General features: G+C 43.4%; 1 protein-coding gene across 1 annotated transcript; it reads right to left on the bottom strand.

Moving 5' to 3' along the window:
* Positions 1 to 1036: 1036 nt before the first annotated feature.
* Positions 1037 to 18730, bottom strand: ehd1a (EH-domain containing 1a). Its single transcript, XM_080773242.1, has 6 exons — positions 17914 to 18730; positions 10389 to 10486; positions 5819 to 6060; positions 4378 to 4548; positions 2847 to 3011; positions 1037 to 2543 (listed from the first exon to the last, which is right to left on the bottom strand). The coding sequence occupies exons 1-6, from the start codon at positions 18300 to 18302 to the stop codon at positions 2007 to 2009; spliced, it is 1602 nt and encodes a 533-aa protein (XP_080629368.1). The 5' UTR covers positions 18303 to 18730; the 3' UTR covers positions 1037 to 2006.
* Positions 18731 to 19700: the final 970 nt, after the last annotated feature.

A 19700-nucleotide genomic window follows, 5' to 3' on the forward strand; every position in this document is an offset into this window, starting at 1 on the left:
CTGCTACCCTAATAGACAGGGGGTACATGAGCACATGGCCGTTCATTCGTGCTCTATCTCCGACCAAACCACACTTCCACCACACATCTCTCTATGCAAAATAAAACCTGCACACTCCCACAAAACATATAGACTACATTGCATTCGCCAAAAATGTCTTATTTACTGTTTAAATATTACTTTTCTGACCTAATAGACAGGGGGTACATGAGCACATGGGCGTTCATTCGTGCTCTATCTCCGACCAAACCACACTTCCACCACACATCTCTCTATGCAAAATAAAACCTGCACACTCCCACAAAACATATACCGGTAGACTACATTGCATTCGCCAAAAATGTCTTATTTACTGTTTAAATATTACTTTTCTGACCTAATAGACAGGGGGTACATGAGCACATGGCTATAGCCTATATGGTATGGCATACTATAGCGCGCCGTTTTTCATCATTTTTGAGGATTTGAAAAAAATGAAAAAAAAATCAAAAAACATGGGCTATAACCCATCGTTTTTTTTTAAACACTCCGCAATTTGCTAATGCCAAAGTTTGTGCTATTGCCATAGAGAATGCATTGGGCGTTTAAGTTAAATAACTCAGAAACTACAAAACATTTCAAAGTGGGGGGAAAGGGGGGAAAAATAGCCTACAATTGTACTTCAGTACAGTAAATGTAAGCCTACTCAGTGCTTGAATAGTCTAGTAAAGCAAAAATACCTAATAATTGTACTTAAACTTACTTTGCACCATTGATTATGGCTGCTTGGCTGGGAACAACAACCAACAGAGGGCAGTATAGCATATTTTATTCAAACAAATGAGAAGCTTTGAGTGTTTTGGTTTTCTAAGTACAGGAGAGGAAGATTTACAGTCCAAATAGAGGATTGCAGGTGGATTTGTGGAAGGTCTGCTTGGGTCACAATGTCTGATTAATTTCGAAAGATAATTCAAACTTAATGCTTAATAATTTGAAAAACACGTCAATGAAATGTATTGATACAAAGGTTAAATAAAACCAATTAAAACAAAAGGACTGATGGTAAATATTTCCTTTTTATTTATCTGGCAAAATAATGAAAAGGGAAGCATTTGGAAACATCCTCAAAGTTAACAGTCAGGAAATACAAAAATATAGATAAAGCAATTCTAACTGCTGATTGGATTTCTCTCCTCTCCAAATTAAAAAAAAAAGAAAAGAAAAAAGCTATGTTTCTTTGGATCAACATAATATATGGACTGTATACGTATCAGACATATTTTACACAGGATGTACACATTCATGTCCAAATCATGCAACCACTGACACTCCAACATGAATCACCTGATGATCCAGCATTGTCCTTCCATCAGTTGGCAACTCAAACCTCTCCTACTATTCATTTGTCACATGACATAATTCTCTCATAATGCACACATAAACACCCCCCCCCCCCCCCCCACCCATTCCCTCCCTTATCCTCTGACCCTCCAGTCTATCTCTGGTGAAAATGATCACAGCAATTCCTCCTCGCGGTGCGTTAGGAAGCCTGGAGACCGACAGCATTTTAACTCAGAATGCTCATGGCTCATGTACGCATTTTCCAGCCTAGCACGGCGCTTAGGTGCAGTTGATAGAGAAGCCCTGAATTGATATGCATTAGGCCATGGACCCCATTTGAAAATATTTTGTGGCAGGGACACTCATAACATAAGATTTTCACTGTTATATTAGATTTAGTACAGAATTCTACAACCGTCTATGCTGTAGGTGGGAGATACAATAACAGTGGAGAGACCAAAATCTATTGATCTGAATAGTCATTTATATAGATTCTCTGAGTCATTAGGCTAACTACTAGCTGGTGAAATAATTGTGAAATTAAACTTTTCCTCGTACTGGGGAGACCCTGGAACCCCCTGAATGACCCCAGGGGGTCTCCAGACCCCAGTTTCAGAACCACTGCCCTAAGTACAGCGCAAGGCTGTGACACGGTTGGTCTCCAGGCTGCTCGTCTCTGCCCTGGATCACTCATCCTCCAACAACGCTGCACGCTTGGATGGCGGCACAAGGTGTTCAGGCAGCTTGGCAGGAAGCTCATGACCTTCCAGCTTAACTTTGATCAGATGGTTAGCCAGGGCAAACTCCTCATCATCGAGGAAGCCGTCTTTATCCACGTCAGCCAGCTTCCAGATCTTCCCTAGGACTGTGTTGGGGAGCTTGGACTTCACCATCTCCTTCTTGGCCGCAGCACCTGACACTTTACCATTAATGGGAGAGAGAGTGTAGAAGATCTCATCGTATGTGGGCTTGTCACGGCCCACCACCCACTCCATCTCGTCAATACCCTCGCTGGCCCCCTCGCCATATCCGTGACCGAAGGGCCCGCTCATGGTCCCCGCGAAGGCTCCACCCTGGACTGACTGGCTGGGCATAGCTGCCTCCTCCTGGCGAACCAAGGACATAAGGCGGGCAATGTCATTGGCCAGCATGTCCTCCACGGCTTCCAGCAGCTTGGGCTTCAGCGGTGGGAACTTGGAGAAGTCCTGGCCGTTCAGCAGCTCCTAAAATGAGGGAAAGGGAAGGGAGCGTTTGAGGTAAAAACAGGAATTGGTGATGGAAATAGATCTGTCTTGCCTGGCTACCAAGGGGGAGTAAGTGCACAAGGAGCAGGATTTCCTGACACCAGGAAAAATAAATCTCATGTCCATCCTGCCCTGGAGGGGGGCAAGGGGAGGAAGAAGAGGGCAGAAAGGGGAGCAAGTGTAAAGGTTGAAGTTCATTTTGACTGCAAAACGATCTATTTCACAACACCACTCCCTTTAGTTTACTTAAAACCCCTGCAACTTGTTTCAATTTCCTCTCACCTGCATCTTGTTGATGTTGGGGAAGTCTCCAGGTGAGATCTGGTGTTCCTTTTCAATCTTCAGGTAGATTTCACCCAGGTTGGAGATGAGCTCCTTCTTCTTGGTATCCTTCCCAAACACACTGGGCATCTCTTTCTTCAGGGAGGTGATGATATAGGCTTGCACCTGGACAGCACAAACAATATAGTCTGACACTTTCTCATTGATACATTCACACAGAAATAAACAAGACGGGGTCTAATAACAGCATGGCTGTTCTCAAAATGTGTAACTCAAGACTTCTTCTAGACTACTTCTTCCAGTTTATGACTTCAGAAATCTCAGAAGGTATTTAATTTATGACGTATAGATCCATATTTGTGGATCAGAGTTACACCCGGGACAGACGGACTCAAACAGAGATTCTGCAACTTTTACATAATATATAGAGAAGAAGAGAACCACATTGTAAGATTCCCATGTTACTAAAACAAACGTAAAATTCACTTCGCTAATTTAGAAACATAATCTAGGGATTTTTCTGGGGATGTCTTAACCCATTGACGCCTGGTGCAACGTATACGTTGTTCTACCCTTGATGCCGGCCGTGCTCTCTGTGTCTCATCAGCTATTGCTATACATGTAGCAACATAACTATTTAAAAAAAAAATCATCAGAATTTGAAGGTTTTCAGAAACCTTAGGTCAGGCCCTAGAAGGCGTTCCCAGATTCGGCCTCAGGCATCAATGGGTTAAGGAATTGGCCAAGAAAGGAGTGAATGTCATTCAATCATCAATTAGTTTGAGGCATTTAATTAGCCGTGTATCTTCTGTCTCGTCTGTCTGGACATAATCTCACAAACTCCTGGACAGATCAGCACTAAATTGAGTTAGCACACTGTCACTAGATTAACATAGAATCCTACTTTTTGGTCCACTGCTATACTTTGTGAAATATTTAACCATTTTTAGATCAAAGTAAATGGGTGTCAATCTGGACATGGATAGACTCTTTCAGAGCCTAGCTATCTATAAGGAAGTGAAACCTTTCCCAAAAAGTAAGTTATGCATCACAGACTTAGATCCACATCTACGTCATAGTCATAGTTCAAGATCCACATGAAGCCACGTCGTTGTGGTCCAGTTTAATTTTTAACCCATTCTGACCTGAGATCAGATTCATACGAGGTTTCCACTGGACACACACTGGTCTGATGAACCCATTCTGACCTGAGATCAGATTCTAAAAATGTCAGTCGTTCTTCGATTTTTCAAAAATAGCAGACCTACAAGCTCGTAGCGCGCCACTCGGTGGCGCGCTATGAGCTTGTAGATCTGCTATTTTTCAATAGCTAAAGCATAACATGATGCCGACACCAAAACGGGTTCCCGGTCAGAATGGGTTAAGTTGTATTTTTGGGGGGGATTTTATGCTTTATTACAGACCGCTACAGTGAGAGAGATAGAAAAGGCAAGGGAGAGAGGGCTGAGGACATGCAGTGAAGTGACTCAGGGCGGATTCAACACAGGGGTTAGCTGCGAGGAGGACTAACCTTGGCGAGGCGCGCCCGTTTAATGAGGTCATTAAGCTTGCGAAGTGCTGCATTGCGTGGTAGGGATTGGATGTCCAGAAACAGGTCTTGCTCCTCTGCTTCAAACAACTTCCTGTTGTCAGGGACCAATAGCGGCTGGGCCCAGAATGAGCCAATATACACACGTACCACCTGGAATTAAGAGTGACGGTTAGTTAGATTACTCCCATACTGTCTATCAAGTGGTCGTTCACAGTCAACACCCCCCCAGGGGAAGGAAATTCTTTACATGGGTCTCAGGCATGTTGACGCCACAGTCCAGGCGAGGCATTATGTATTGTAAATGGCCACGAGATTACTTACGTCAGTTACGTGCACCAAAAAAAGACGCTCAGGATGTCAAGAGATGTACACAGGATGGTCAGGTTGACAATAAATCAACGCAGAATGATAACAAGCACTTTTATGCACACTGTGCTTGTGTAGAGTGGGTGTGTGCAGTACATTGCTATTCCAATGTCAGTGAATAATTATCCAGAACGTCCAAAGGTTACAGTCTGGGTTTGGTTTATGATTATCACCATAGTCCAAACATTAACCAAACAAATCATAAGACATGGCAGGCCACATGATTTCACATGATCTATATAAATTAATGTGGTATTAAAAGCTGTAACACTGCCACTTTCATTGTCCACAATCTCCACATACAGTATGGGCGATTTACAAATGTCCTATACTTGAACACATGTCACATCGAAAATCTGGTCCAGGACGACCCCTCTTATTACCGTAGATTGCATACCGTCTTCTTTTATCACTGTGCCCTTGAGCAGGTCATATGCACTAAAAAGCTCCTTCTTAGAATGAACAGACTGCTGACAATGCCCTGTCACACCTCCGGTGACCTCACCAACCATGTGCAAATTGTTAAGTGAATATATAACAAACTATTCCGACAACTGATTTCTAAAAGGCACAAGCTTGTATTCATGGTAGAGAATTGACACCAGTTCAATACCGGTCAATGTGGAGGTTACATTACATACTGTGTATCCTTTCCAAGCTAACTTTATCACTGTTGTGCAATCATCGTTGTTTTGTGAAAATGAATACAGTAGGAGAAATTTTACTGTCATTGTGTTTAGTCAACAATACTACCCAAACCTTGCTGTAAGAGAAAATGAAGGATGAAAAATATAAAACTACTGATGTTTTCCGTTCTTGAAGATTGAAAACGTGCAGTTCTCCATTTGTGTGTGTGAAAAAAGATAAAATGTCATGGTTTCCCTTTAACACAATCTGGAACCCCTTTTGGTGTTTTACCCCCTCAGGCCAGGAACCCATTTTGGGGTTCTGTACAGTATGTACAGACAGTATTCAAAAATCTAAAAATGTTGATGCTGCTATATAAATATTTGACATTTCTCAGAAAACTTTTTAACCCAAGAGCTGTGCCTACCTCAGGCGTGTTGATGATTTTTCCCAGGGACCACATCAGTGCGCCATAGACCCTCATCAGCTGCTGTGTGCTGATCTGGTCGGCCTTATTGAGTACCACGCGCATCTTGTCTTCATGGTTCTTCAAGGCTCGAATGACCTCAGAGAACTCGTCAGAGATGTCCAGCTTGTGAGCATCAAACAGGAGGATGATGCGGTCTACGCGCTCAGCGAACCACTCCAACACAGCAGCAAAGTCATAACCTAGAGGGGGGAAGGGGGCACAATTAGTGTTTTCTACCCCAATAGCCGAACATGGAACGTAGAGCATGGCGCTGATTCACTGTCATCACTGCAACTGGCATTGGTTAGGAATGTATTCATTGTGAAACGGTTGGTTGTACAATTTCTACATAAATCAAGCTCTGCTGCGGCTTACTTTAGACCAGGGGTTTTCAACAGGTGGTCCGTGGACCACTGGTGGTCCGTGGAGGTATTGCATGTGGTCCCCGACCACGCATTTAGTAATGTAGCAAAGTGAAGATTTTGTATTTTCTTCCACGGAACAGTGCACTAAACATCTGTGCACTCACTGTTCCGTGGAAGTGCGTCAATGTTATCAGAATTACTGGGAAGTCTGAGGTTAAGAAATATTCCACAGAAAAGGCAGTTAGAATCTCAAGATATATATATATATATATATATATATATATATATATATATATATATATATATATACAGTGCATATATATATATATATATATATATATGCACTGTTCCGTGGAAGAAAATACAAAATCTTCACTTTGCTACATTACTAAATGCATGGTCAGGGACCACATGCAATACCTCCACGGACCACCTGTTGAAAACCCCTGCATTACAACACAACAGTGGACCCCAGGTTGATCCTTAGTCAAGGTGGTGGTCCCTGGTTCACAATCAGTTGAAAACCCCTGCTTTAGACCCATTTAACTTCTGTATTTGGAGTTTAAAAATGTAATTGTTGAAGTCAGTTCACTTAAAGGACAACTTTAGTTTTTTTCAACCAAGGTTCATGTTTTAGGTTGTTATTAGAGAAAGTAAAAGATGAGTGTTCATTTCTTTTCATTTGCAGCTTTCTTTCGTTTTAGGGATTTTAGCTGTTTTTGACAGGGGCATTCGAGCACAGGGCTAAATATGTATTTCTTTACAACATTTTATAGCGATTTTTTTTTTTATTATTTACTATAGTCCTACTAGACCCCAAGAAATCTGGCCACAGAAGATCACAGGATCTACTGAATGTGAAGGTAGCCTACTGGTGGGAAGCCACACTGTGTCATAGGCTCAACATGCCAGTTTGACACATTCAGTAGATCCCGTGATCTTTTGTGGCCACATGTAATTTCTTGGGGTCTAGTAGGACTATAGTAAAGAATAAAAAAATAAATCGCTATACATTTTTGTAAAGAAATACATATTTAGCCCTGTGCTCGAATGCCCCCGCCCCCCTGTCAAAAACAGCTAGAATCCCAAAAACGAAAGAAAGCAGCAAATGAAAAAACAATTACCACCTTTTACTTTCTCGAATAACAACCTAAAACATGAACTTTAATTGAAAAAAACTAAAGTTGTCCTTTAAGGTTAACTGGCTTAGATTAAGATTCATGATTAAGATTATATTAAGATTAATTGGTTTAAGTGAAAAGAAATGAAGGGTAGAAATGGAGGACATAGGAATTTGAATGAGAGATGGAAGAGATTTCACTACAAAATGCTTGTTTAGAGAGGACTGAAAAGCTATCAGTGATAGCTATCAGATCCTTTGTAATGCACCTGTCACCACAAGTGCATTACAACAGGAGATGACACACCCATGCTGCATGAGGTGTTCTACAAACATCGCTAACCTATTCAAATTCTGAAGGAAGAATTGAAACAGTGAGAAAATGACAACATATTTTAACATGCCTCTCTCCCCAACCCGGGAGTTGGGGAGAGAGGGATAGAATTATGGTTTTGATTAGTGTCTGTATCATCTGATCTGAGAAGAATGCTATTGGTCTAAATATCTAAGCTGCCATACAATCAGTGCCAAATCTGCTGCACACGCATTCCAACAGATTGAGCCTTTGTCTGTGCCTGTGAGAAAGAGGAGGTAGAAAAAGAGGAAGGTGGGAGAGGGTCCAAAGTGAAAATGAAACCAAGTGAGTAGTAGCAAGATGAAGAATCAAGTCTTAATGAAAGAGAAACCTGTGCAGGAGTAATACAGTAACAATCCCGAGAGAGAGAGAGAGAGAGAGAGAGAGAGAGAGAGAGAGAGAGAGAGAGAGAGAGAGAGAGAGAGAGATGTTATGGGGATAAAAGTGGGATTTTAAAGTCCAACATTCCTGTGGGACACAGCTGAGGACATTCCCTGCTTGTCCAATGGCTGCTTTCAACACACATCCCTGTGCGGGCAGACAATGACAGCTGCTCCTCTCTCCCTACAGTGTGGTATCTCCCCACCCTGGCCCCTGCTTTACTAAAGACTACATTGACAACTGCTAGCACACGAGCGTGTGAGCCAGGAATGTGCCCGTAGAACTTTTTCATCTGACCGATCCAAATACATGACCATTAGAAATTGGCTGCCACTTAGTGCTGATCCTCTCAATTATATATTTGTGAACAGCCTACACCGAACAATACAACCCATTGTCACTGTGGTAATAGAAATAAGTCTCAACGTCCTTTTATCAGTGGAAAAAGGTGTGGCAACAGCCAGGCATCATATTCTCCAAGTGGTGTAATTCTCTTACTCATGCCATTACCATGTTCTAGTCTGATATCAGCCTCATGCCAGCACATTCCTTGTACATGCACACACGAGCCCGTCATACATCAGCTGAACAATCCAGACAGCCCTGTTTATAGTAGACATAAGGTACAGTATATCTGTGGAGTCCAGTACTGTATCTGTGTTTACACAGAAACACAGACCAATAGCGATGAAGATAGTGTGTGCGTGTTACGTGCATGAAACAGGAAGAGTGAGAGAACCTGTGTGTACTGCATAGATGAGTGACTCCAAAAGTATACATGTACAGTATCCATCTACTGTATATATTGTGTGCGTGTGTGTGTGTGTGTGTGTGTGTGTGTGTGTGTGTGTGTGTGTGTCTGTCGGTAGATGACAGAGTGGAGACTGTGTAAGTGTGTTAATATTGGAGAGAGTATGTATCAATAGAACCATAATTGTCTAAGGTATGTGGTATTCTCTGGCATCAAATTACTTCTCTTCCTACTGAGCCTCAAAGTCTGGAAAGGGTCACCTCAGCGTACACAAGACACTGCAGACTCACACACTTCCTTTTGTGGCTTATCAGAAGCCACTTATACATGCTGTCGCTTGTCTGTTTACAGTCGCTTCTTTGGCATTTCAGGGTCTAAGCCAGATATCCCTCATGCACTTTCTCTTGTCCACATCCCTGCCTGCTATGTCCTTTGCATTCTCCTTCACCTTATAATTCAGTCTCTCTGACGCTTATGAGAAATTGGAGTCCATAAAGAGCGTATCGACTGACTATGTCAGACCACTGTTCTTGGCTACATTTCTCTGTATTACTCAGCTTAACCTCCCCAAAGTAGAAAGAACACAGTCGCCCCCGGGGGTACAGCGGGAGGAATTACTCAGGCTGGTATTCCTAAACGTAACCCAAGTAAACTATGCTTAAACGGTTAACTAACCTTATTCCTAACCTTAACCTCAGTAAAACAGTGCCAAAGGCTAACCCAATTCCTAAACCCAACCCCAGTATAACTATGCCTAACACTAAACTTATTTCTAACCTTATTCTCAGTCAAAACAGAACCGCTGCACTGAGCGGTCAGCGCAAGGTCGGCGGAAAAAAACGAGGGCGAGTGTGTTTTGAGGCGAGCATTCAGGAAAGAGCAGGTACAAAAAGCATGAGTCTGTTACTTCCTCTGATACCTTCTCTTGCCATTCGGAAAACTCTGCAACATAAAGGGGGGATGGGAAATGTATTCCTGGTTGAAAGAAGGGGTCTGGCAGAGAAAGATGACAAGCTATCACATGTCCTGAAAAAACCCAGGATGTGGCAGTTATGCAGTCAGCAGCACACTGAATGGCAGAGGCCCTGAAGTGACACTTAAGTGACCCTGGAAGTGAAGGAATCGTTTCAGTGAATAAATGATTCTCTCTGGAATCATTTATTTCCTGACAATACCAGAAAGACAAAAATAGAGGGAAAGGTACTGAGGGGGGGGGGGGGGAAATATATGAGGGAAAGAGGTGTGTGTGTGACCCAAGAGGACGGATTATGCTGACAACATAGCAGAGAAGTGAAAATTGCAAAACAAAAGAGAAGACAAGGAGGAAGGGGGGAGAGGGCGTAAAAACAAGAATATGTAGATTGTATTTACATAGTGGAACATGTTTACTCTGGGCCTCCCTGTACGTTTGACTGAAAGGCATGGGATCAGGTGTGTGCAGATTCTTGAGAAGTAGGTACCGGTATATACAAATACTAAGGAAAGGTTGCGTGTGTGGCATGTGTACCAGTGTGTGAGAGAAAGAGTGAGAGTTGGCGTGCGTGTGTTATAAATACCTCTGCTGATCCTCTGTTTCTCCCCTGAAAGAATTCCAGGAGTATCGATGATACTGATGCTCTCCAGGACTGCATTAGGCATCTGGGCACACATGAACCTGGTGGGGAGGGGAAAGGGAGACAGAACCGGTCAGGTGAGAATGTTGATACACAAGCTTGTCATTAAACAGACCTGCCCGCATCTCACTGATGGTTGGCTTGCAGTGGAACGAATGACGGCACTGGAAAAGACAACTGGAACACAAAGGGCGCTGCCTGGCTTCCTGTGAGATTCAGTCCCGCGTGAGTTGTGGAAATGGGGTTTCCCGTTGAAACTCCACGGGGGGTGGGGGGCTGTGCATGAACTGAATTAACACTCAACCTTGTACGCCTGTTGTACGTTACCCATGTGTAAAAAAAAAAAGACTATAGGAATGTGATCACTGTGTCATAATTGGCATCCCCTGGCTGATGCAGACAATAAGCCTCTCTAACTCACTTGACTTACTTAATTGGCATAGACAACTGTAGCCACGGCCAATCCAGTGGAGGGCCTAATTGAAGTATTCAGTCAAACACTTCGAGTGGCTATTTCTAGCCTTTCCTTAGGTTGGTGCTTAAACGGGATGGACGAGAGTAGTCGATGGGACATCATGCTGTGACGTCACACTGCTGTCCGTTGTTACAAAGTGAATAATGGGGAAACATGAAAGTCACCCAAATTACAATGGTTTCCATTCAGCTGGAACACTGGGGTTTTAAACTTTAGAAGGCTAAGCGGAGGTGTGGCATTGTCCAGCTGAGACACGCACACACAGATAAATCGCATGTCATGAATGATGAGAGAATGAGCGGGCTGCAAAGAACCCTTCGGAGTACCGCACGGAGGACAAAGAGGGCGATTGTTAGCCCACGCTTCAGAGTCCTCCTCGCTCTAGCGCTCAGTCAGTCACTCTGAACCAATATTCAAAACATAAACTTAGAGACACAAGGTCAGACATGGAGAACCCGGTCTTTACATTCCTGCAGAAACCGCAGTCAGGGAAGCCAGGCAGGCGGGCAAGTACACGCACGCGCACACACGCAGTCACGCACACACCACAACCTCTAACACAGAGGTCTCATACCACATGCAGGGAAAGGGGGAAAAAATCCAAGGACTAACAAAAAGTCAAAGACATTTGAGAGCATGCGTGTATATAGTGATCCTATACATAGTATTTTACTGCAATGTCTTGCCAAATAAAACAAAAACATGTTGATTTCCCCCCTCTGTCTCTCTCAGAGTACAATATCCAGTCGGAATCTTGGCTAAGGTTTTCCACTCAGCCATCAAGCCCAACATTTTCCACACACAGCCTCTAGCAAAGGAAGAAAAAAAAGAAACCCCTGTGATGAACTCTCCAGCAGAATACTCGGAAACAAGAGACTCCTGCAACGCACTGGGGCAGGAGAATCTCCTCCTGGCTGAATTCCCATTCTGTTGAAATAATGTGAGGCGAAAGTGTGAAACCCGCCCCCGTTTGTGGGGCCGGGGTGCTTGCATCCTGGAGAGGGTGAACATTCTGTGTCATACAGTCATGTGATTGGAAGTCAGGCTCCACTTTGACATATGTTTTTTTTTTTTTTTACCCTACCCTCTGTCCTATGACCCCTCCCTCGCACCGCAGACACAACCTCTCCTAGGATGAGGGGAAATAGGCTGGCTGGCGTTAGCACTGAGGACGTGGACAGAGAGATTGCAACTGCGACGCTTTTCCACATGTTTGCTTCCTGTAACATCTTGATGTGTGTATTTACGTGTGTGGACTCGCTGCTGCATACTGCTTTTTCTGTGAGTGTGTGTGTGTGTGTGTGTGTGTGTGTGTGTGTGTGTGTGTGTGTGTGTGTGTGTGTGTAAGCCCCTATCCAACAAAATTTGCAGTGTCAGAGTCCTGGAATAACAGCCTGCGAATGGGACAGCACGGATCAGGACAGTGCAGGCCTGGTGTGGGCCAGAGCGGAACTTGCACTCTGCTGACTCGGGCCTTGCTGGCTACTGGCTCACAGAGAGCAGTCGGCGCACACAACAAACACACTGGGGGCCCACAGCCTGCTCTGCCACACAGAGTGGAGGGCAGGACGGGCCACAAAGACTCGCAAAAGCGTAACATGTGTGTGTGCGGTGGGGGGGGGTTCACTCCAAAGTAGAACTATGATGATACACTTGAAACTAGTGGAAAAACATGGACATTCATCATAAAGTCAACAATCAGCCTCCAGGCTTCTCAATCACACGACACGAGTACTATATTGTATATGTGGAGATCACCTGACCTAGCACTGTTTACTCTCCTCATAAATTACTGGTTCTGGTATGTGGCAGACCTATCAAGGTCCGGTAGTTAAAGGATAATTCTGCAGGCTGAATAACTATGGTTAGAGAGCTGCATTATAGACCCATCATCATCATATAACTAGGCCCAGGACCGATACAATTCAGAAAATGTAGCATGTTCCCCCCCCTCCCCCAAACCAGAAAATGATCGAATCGACCCTATTCACTATCTAGTTTTATGTGCAAGGAGATGCTAAGCCAAACCATACTTGGAGGCCAATCTAACTACCGTTGGCCTTGTGTAAGGAAAATGGAAAATTACAGAGTCGCAGTCAAAAACAGCCTAATGTAAAATGTGGTCACAATTTGCATGCAGTATAGCATGGGTTTTCAACTGGTGGTCCGTAGACCACTGGTGGTCCACAGACCGCTGGTGGTCCGCGAAGGTATTGCATGTGGTCCCTGACCACGCATTTAATATGTAGGAAAGTATTGTGTAGGAAAGATTTGTATTTTATTTTATCGACCACTAGTGGAGAAATAGTAAATGAGAAATAGTCAATTGCAGTAAATGACCTGGTGACCGCGACGTATGATGATGGCTTGTCAATGTTGTCAGTTACTGGAAAGTCAGACATCAAGACTTACCACAGAAAAGAGATAGAAACTCAAGGGAAACTGTACGGGACTTCGTGGTTGAGTCACCATTATAAGGAAATGTCAAACTGTCATGTGACTCATGTCTGCTCGTTCATACATAAGTTGCAATGAACAGCATCGTGAGTTTCATATGGAAGGTCAATTAGCCCCCACTCCATGCCCATATCCCCCCTCCCAACACAACAGTGGTCCCAGGTTGATTCTCAGTCAGGGTTCACAATCAGTTGAAAACCCCTGCAGTATAGTACTATGTAGGCCACTTACAGTAGAGTACTATGTAGGCCTAGTAGCCTACAGCTATTCATGTGATGTCATTCATGTCTACCGTGGTTATGTATTGGGACTCCACATACGCTGTACAGAGACCAAACACCTGCAACCACAGTATTACTCACAAGTTAACCTTACCCAGCATGACGACCTGATTTACAATAGGCTCTTGTAAGTCCAGTGTGTGACCATTGGACCCTCTATGTGCCTCTGACACAAAAGAGGCTGAATTCAAAGAAAACCACAAGTCCTGTGGTACCATATGATTCAGTCCAACAATTTGACTAGGGGGGCTACAATGGACAATAGCCTATATTTACACAAGTTGTTAGCCGCTTCCTTCTGGGGTCTATAGACTACTTAGGGATGAGTTCTGAATTGTGTGGCTGTAGTCCATAGTTGAGTTCAGTCAAGCAAAACAAAGTATGTTTAAAATCTATCATGATTGAGTCCTGCTTTTGGGATTGAATTATCTGCTAGAGCATAATAGTTGCCAATACATTGTTCAAAAAGTGCAAATACCACCCACTTAGCGTTAGCGCTCCAGGCAGGCTAAAACTAATTCTAAATATCTGAAGGAATCTGAGGGCATATTGTGTGAATTAATCTTGATGCTAATACACATTACAGAGTCGTATTTGGCAATGAATAAAGATTAATTCACACAATATGCCCTCAGATTCAATCATCAAGGACCTCATGAGTCATGACACAATACATGGGTCACAATTTGATTCACATTCCAATACTTGTTAATACGCAACACAGAACAAAAATGTATAAACAGAGCTACAATACATAGGCTGGCACTCAGCCTGAATTTTCATTTCGTTTCACTATTCACTATATTTCACTTAATTATTCAGTTTTTCAGTCTGGAAGCCCTTCCCACGACAGACGTTTCTGGGATGGGCATTGTCAAAGCGGCAGTCTTTGGCGATTGGTTCACACCAACCAATCAAAATAGTAGCAAAGCAGATGTGGCTAACCCAGTTGCTAACCAAACAAACGTGGTCAAAGAGAGCTACTAGCATGTAATCAAACACGGTAAAATATGTTGGATGATGATGTTTCTAAAACCTTATTTATCATAGGGCGATTTACTAGCCAGATCGATATGGTAAGTTATCGCAGTGGCCAGTGGGGGCAGCCATGTTTGTTGATTCTCAGCGCTTAAGTAAGTAGCTGTTGTTTAACATCATCGAGTTGATTGACCAGATTTTCATAGACAGTCACCAGACCCTGAATCGCAAATAAAAATAATTGAGGGGGGCAAGCTCATCCTATGCCCAGCTTTGTGTGTTTGTGTGTACCGCATTTGAGATGATTTCATTGATCTATGCCCAGCTTTGTGCGTATCAAATTTGAGATGATTTGATAGGCGGAGCACAGAATGTGATGATGTATGACTGATGACGATAAGAGCAGCCCTCACTTCACAAGAGTGTGATGTTTTTAATGGCCGTGACTAGAGATTCAGGGGCTGGAGCCAGGCTAACAAATACAACTTAACTTACTCATTGCATACCACATGGGCACTAGACCAGCATAAGACTGTAGGCAGTGGGCACAACACATTATAGGATAATGTGCACACATGCACGATTAAAGTAGAATGTAGACTGTGTCCACAGTCACACTTGAGCTAACACAAACGTATCCTAAAATCATCCTAGTCAATCAGCTAGTCAAATAGCTAGCCATTGCCAATTCCAGTGTCATCCGTTGCTCAGCTGGCAAGATCCTCTCTCCTAAGATAACGTGTCCATAACAGCCATCTGACAGTTTCCTGAATAGGATGATATTGTTGTTTGGCGCATTTTCTTTCTATTTTAAGTGTGTTAAAGTGTGTTTTTGTGTGGATTAAGTGTGTTGTGTCTGCCTTTTGGGACCTTAGCGCTCTTACAGTCTCTGTGGCGTATGAGAAGAGAATGGATAATCAAAACAGTATAGTGACAATTTGACAAATTAATGATATGATTAATAAGCCCCCCTATACAGCGTCGCAGTCCCGCCCCCTTTCATGACGACGCCAGGCCCAGGAAATGAATCCCAATGCATTTTTCCCATAGACATTTCAAAAAGTATTTATTTAAAGACCTTTTAAGCGTTGTACGAAGCCAACTCGAGTCGTGACAAATCATGACAACAAACAATATTTTAGACCAAACAAATAATTACAAAGCAAAAAACAACAAAAAAAGTGTTGTAACCTGCCGTTTTTTTCTACTTTCTAATTCTTTGTTTGGCCAAAAACATTGTGTTTATTGTCATGATTTGTCACAACAAGAGTTGGTGTCTTTAAATAAATACTTTCTGAAAAGTCTATGAGGAAAATGAACAGGGATTTATTTTCCGGGTCTCTCGAGGGGGCGGGACTGCGACGCTCTATTGCTATGTGTCATCCAGAGTTAATTGGTGTTGTTCCGTTTGTCTCAGCTTCAGATTATCAGAAGGGTGATGCAGCCATATGCCACATCACCCTTCTGATAATCTGAAGCTGCTGGGGCAGATTAAGATCATGACAGTCTACAGAATTAGATAGTAATTGGGTGTATGTGTTAGTTTGCATGCATTATCTAGCCATCTGTTTGGCTGACTCCTCCTGAAAAGGGTGACACGAGTCACGACATAGGCCACAAGGGAGAGAGAGGCACTATACCACTACATCCCCCAGCATCACCACAGGAAATGAATACATAAACAACCAGTTGCTGTTGGTCATCATCATAATCCCATTGAAGAAACTGGACCATGAACCTTCATGGCGTCAAGCATGAACGTATATAGATAAAAACTCCTTGCTCCTCTGATAATGCACTGTCTGTGTCATAATTATATAATAGCCTACTAGCCTAGTACTACAGTATAGGACTGTCCCTGGCCCTGCACATACCGGTACTTACTTACATACATATACTTACTTGGTTGTTGCGTGTCGCTGTCTCGCACCACTGAAATAGCTGATCTCTACAACCTCACAACACATGCTGCCAACACATTGTGAGCTTGTAGATCTGCTATTTTCTGTGTGAGACACAATGCGCAAGTTCACAACCAAGTATAAATCAAGCTTAAGCTATGATGCTTTAAAGCTTTGGGCATGCCCTGGAACGAGGAGAAGAAAGTCCAGTCACCATTGGCCTTTCGCCAAGACTCTTAACTTAAGTAATATCCTGTGTATTTCCCAATGCTGCGTCATGGGAGACTGACTCAAAGAGTGACTGAGTGACACAGTGTGACCCCGTCATAATTCTAAGATTCTCTAGAGCTCTACGGAGCCAGTGGGCTCCGGAAGGACTCAAGGTCACGAGGTGCACAGACTCACTCTGACTGACAAGCTGGCTGAACATCTACACAAGTAAGAGCTGATGACTGAACGCCGCCTACAACCGCTCTCATCAAAGAAGCAATGTCACATACAACAAAAGGCAATCACCAAAACCTTTAAACCTTATGGATAAGATTTAATAAGGACTCCTCAAAGGCAAGCGGACAAGGGAGGTGGCCTGCTGGCTTCCACAGATGTGGCAACATTTGTATCACCCGGGGGTGCGAAACAAACATCTGAGGACAGGAAAAGGTCACGATGTTGCCTAGCAGCATTAATCACAACCATTTCCTATGTCCAAGGTGCCCTACTGTGATTGTGTGATATAAGGCCAATAAATCTGCCAGCGGGTGAAATAATTCTGCCAGGTGCTTAGGATGAGGTGATTGTACACAGCTCATGCTACAAGATTGTTTACTTCAATGTTCTTTCCAAATTGGCAGGGGCAAAAAGCTTGCCTCAACACGGCAGGCCATTCTTCCAGCAAGGATAGCAGTCATAAAGGTGTTTGTGGAAAGTAACAACCTGCTTTTAACCGTCTGTGCCAGACACTCACAGGCACCTCCACCTACCTATTGACAGTGAACACATACATTCTCTTCAGATGACACACTTGGCTCAGTGACACCTGGGGAAATTGTGAGACATTTTTTGTCTTCTTTTCTTCAAAGAGTAAACTACACCTCCTAGACCTAGACCCTAGGTGTAGTTTACTGTCTGGAAGCCAAGGGACTTGAAAGTTTTTGTGATGTGTAAATATAATTACCGGTACTAAGGAGGACTGTCTGTACTGATTACTGAACACAAAATGGCAAATAATTATATCAACAATTCAACATTGCATGTTATTCTATCAATATACATGTCTCATTACTCTATTGCTCTGGGTTTTGTCCTATTAATGCCTCCTAATCCTACTGTATTAAATATTTCTTCTGCAGCGTGGGAACTTTATTTTTTTGCTTTACCTGTTGAGAAACGCGTTGCCAAAAGCGTTCAGCTTGCGGAATGGCTTTTTGGGGTCGACCACCAGAGCGTTGCCTGGGATCACCCCCTCCTGATCCCCGTGCATCACCGCGATGAAAGAGTCCGTCGTTGGCTCGGGGCCGATCCGCATGCCGGGGAAGTCCTGCTCCATTAGGTGCCGAATGAAGGTGGTCTTGCCGGTGGAGTACTGGCCCACCAGCAGCACCATGGGCTTGTTGTCGAAGTCGGCATCTTCGAGGGCCGGGGAGTGGAAGTCGTGGAATCGATAAGCGTCCTCCAGAGGGAAGAGTTTGTTCCGGTAGAGCCTCTTCAGCCCCTCCGACACATTCTGAAACAACTCGGGGTCCTTCTTTCCGTTCTTTCTGAACATGGTGGTTTTGTCCTTTTTTTCCTCCTGTGAACCGGGTTCAGTTCAGTTGCGGTGTGCCTTCTTCTGTCACACACCGTTAGGAGAGAAGAGCAGCTGCCTGGTGGAATGAAGTGACGTTAAGGGCGAGGTCTTGGAAGTTTGTGTCCCACCCTCCTCTCTACCATCTCTGCTCAGCCGCACACAGCCAGTCAATCATCCGGAGAAGGACACCCTCTCGACTTGCGTTAGCTAGCTACAAACACAATGTACACGGCGGCTACGCGTAAACCGTAAACTCGGATTAACCTCGCCCACAAACAACTATAAATAATGTAGTATTGCCTGCAAAATGGGATTATTTAACCCGGTTCTGTGAGGTTAGCTTGCTGCTATGCTATGCTACTACTAGAGTAGACTCATGTAACTAGTACTACCCGGTTGTGTGTGTATCAGCTGTACGACGAAACATAAGAATGATGACGATGGCACGCAGTAGATACCGGAAACGTCATTATTTCACAATAAAGGTTCAACGAGGCCTTCCTTGCTTTCTTGGCCACATGAGTCATGAGGGTCATGAGGCCGATTGGTCCGTCGTACGGTGCAACGTGGTCACGTGAATTACAGTAAATGTTTTAGCGTTATACGAACTGGAGGACCCTATATGTAAACAATTTATTGTTTTTTAATTGTTTTGTCCTCTTGGCAGATTTTGTATTGACCTGTAACTTCGTTGAACTGTAGCCTACCTATAGCCTACGGAACCTCAAACTACCCATTCTACAAACTGAGTGAATACAATTTTCAATCAATCAATTTGACTTTATATGACTTATTCTTATGTATGATGCTCCACGGGCTAATTATGTTAGTTCAGGTAGGCTACATGTATTCACAGTCAGTTTATCTGAATTTAGACACTGTCATCTTTCGCTTTCATTATTATTATCAGGGTTTTGATTGATTGATTGTTTGATTGAATATATAGTTTATTGAAAATTAATCCAAAAGGATACTAAACACAATTAAGAAAGCCGGCAGGCTTGTTTCCATTGTGGGGTGTTTCCATTGTTCATTGATTTATATAGCGCTTTTCTAGATACTCAAAGCGCTTTATAAAACACTAGCCAGTTGCAACCGACTTTATTCAAGAAAACAAATAAAAACAAGTACAAGATCAGTGCAAGGTTAAACACATAAATGTTTAAACAAGGGATGGGGGGACATCTTAACCAGACCTCAGTTGGGGAAAGCTATCTTGAAGAGGTGGTTATAGATTTCAGTCTTTCACACACACACACACACACACACACACACACACACCACTCATTATCTGATCTAACACATACACACAACTCATTATCTGATCTAACACACACACACACCCCACGCACGCACGCACACACGCGCACACACACA

Source organism: Protomyctophum bolini, assembly GCF_963924005.1.
Source record: "Protomyctophum bolini genome assembly, chromosome: 10".
Classification (NCBI taxonomy): Eukaryota; Metazoa; Chordata; class Actinopteri; order Myctophiformes; family Myctophidae; genus Protomyctophum; species Protomyctophum bolini.

Excerpts from the sequence above, each read along its gene's own strand:
- ehd1a (XM_080773242.1), bottom strand. The coding sequence starts at position 18,302 with ATGTTCAGAAAGAACGGAAAGAAGGACCCCGAGTTGTTTCAGAATGTG. Across the intron at positions 10,487-17,913 it reads GGCAACGCGTTTCTCAACAG|GTTCATGTGTGCCCAGATGC; the intron begins GTAAAGCAAAAA and ends CCTCCCCACCAG. Across the intron at positions 2,544-2,846 it reads CCAACATCAACAAGATGCAG|GAGCTGCTGAACGGCCAGGA; the intron begins GTGAGAGGAAAT and ends CCCTCATTTTAG.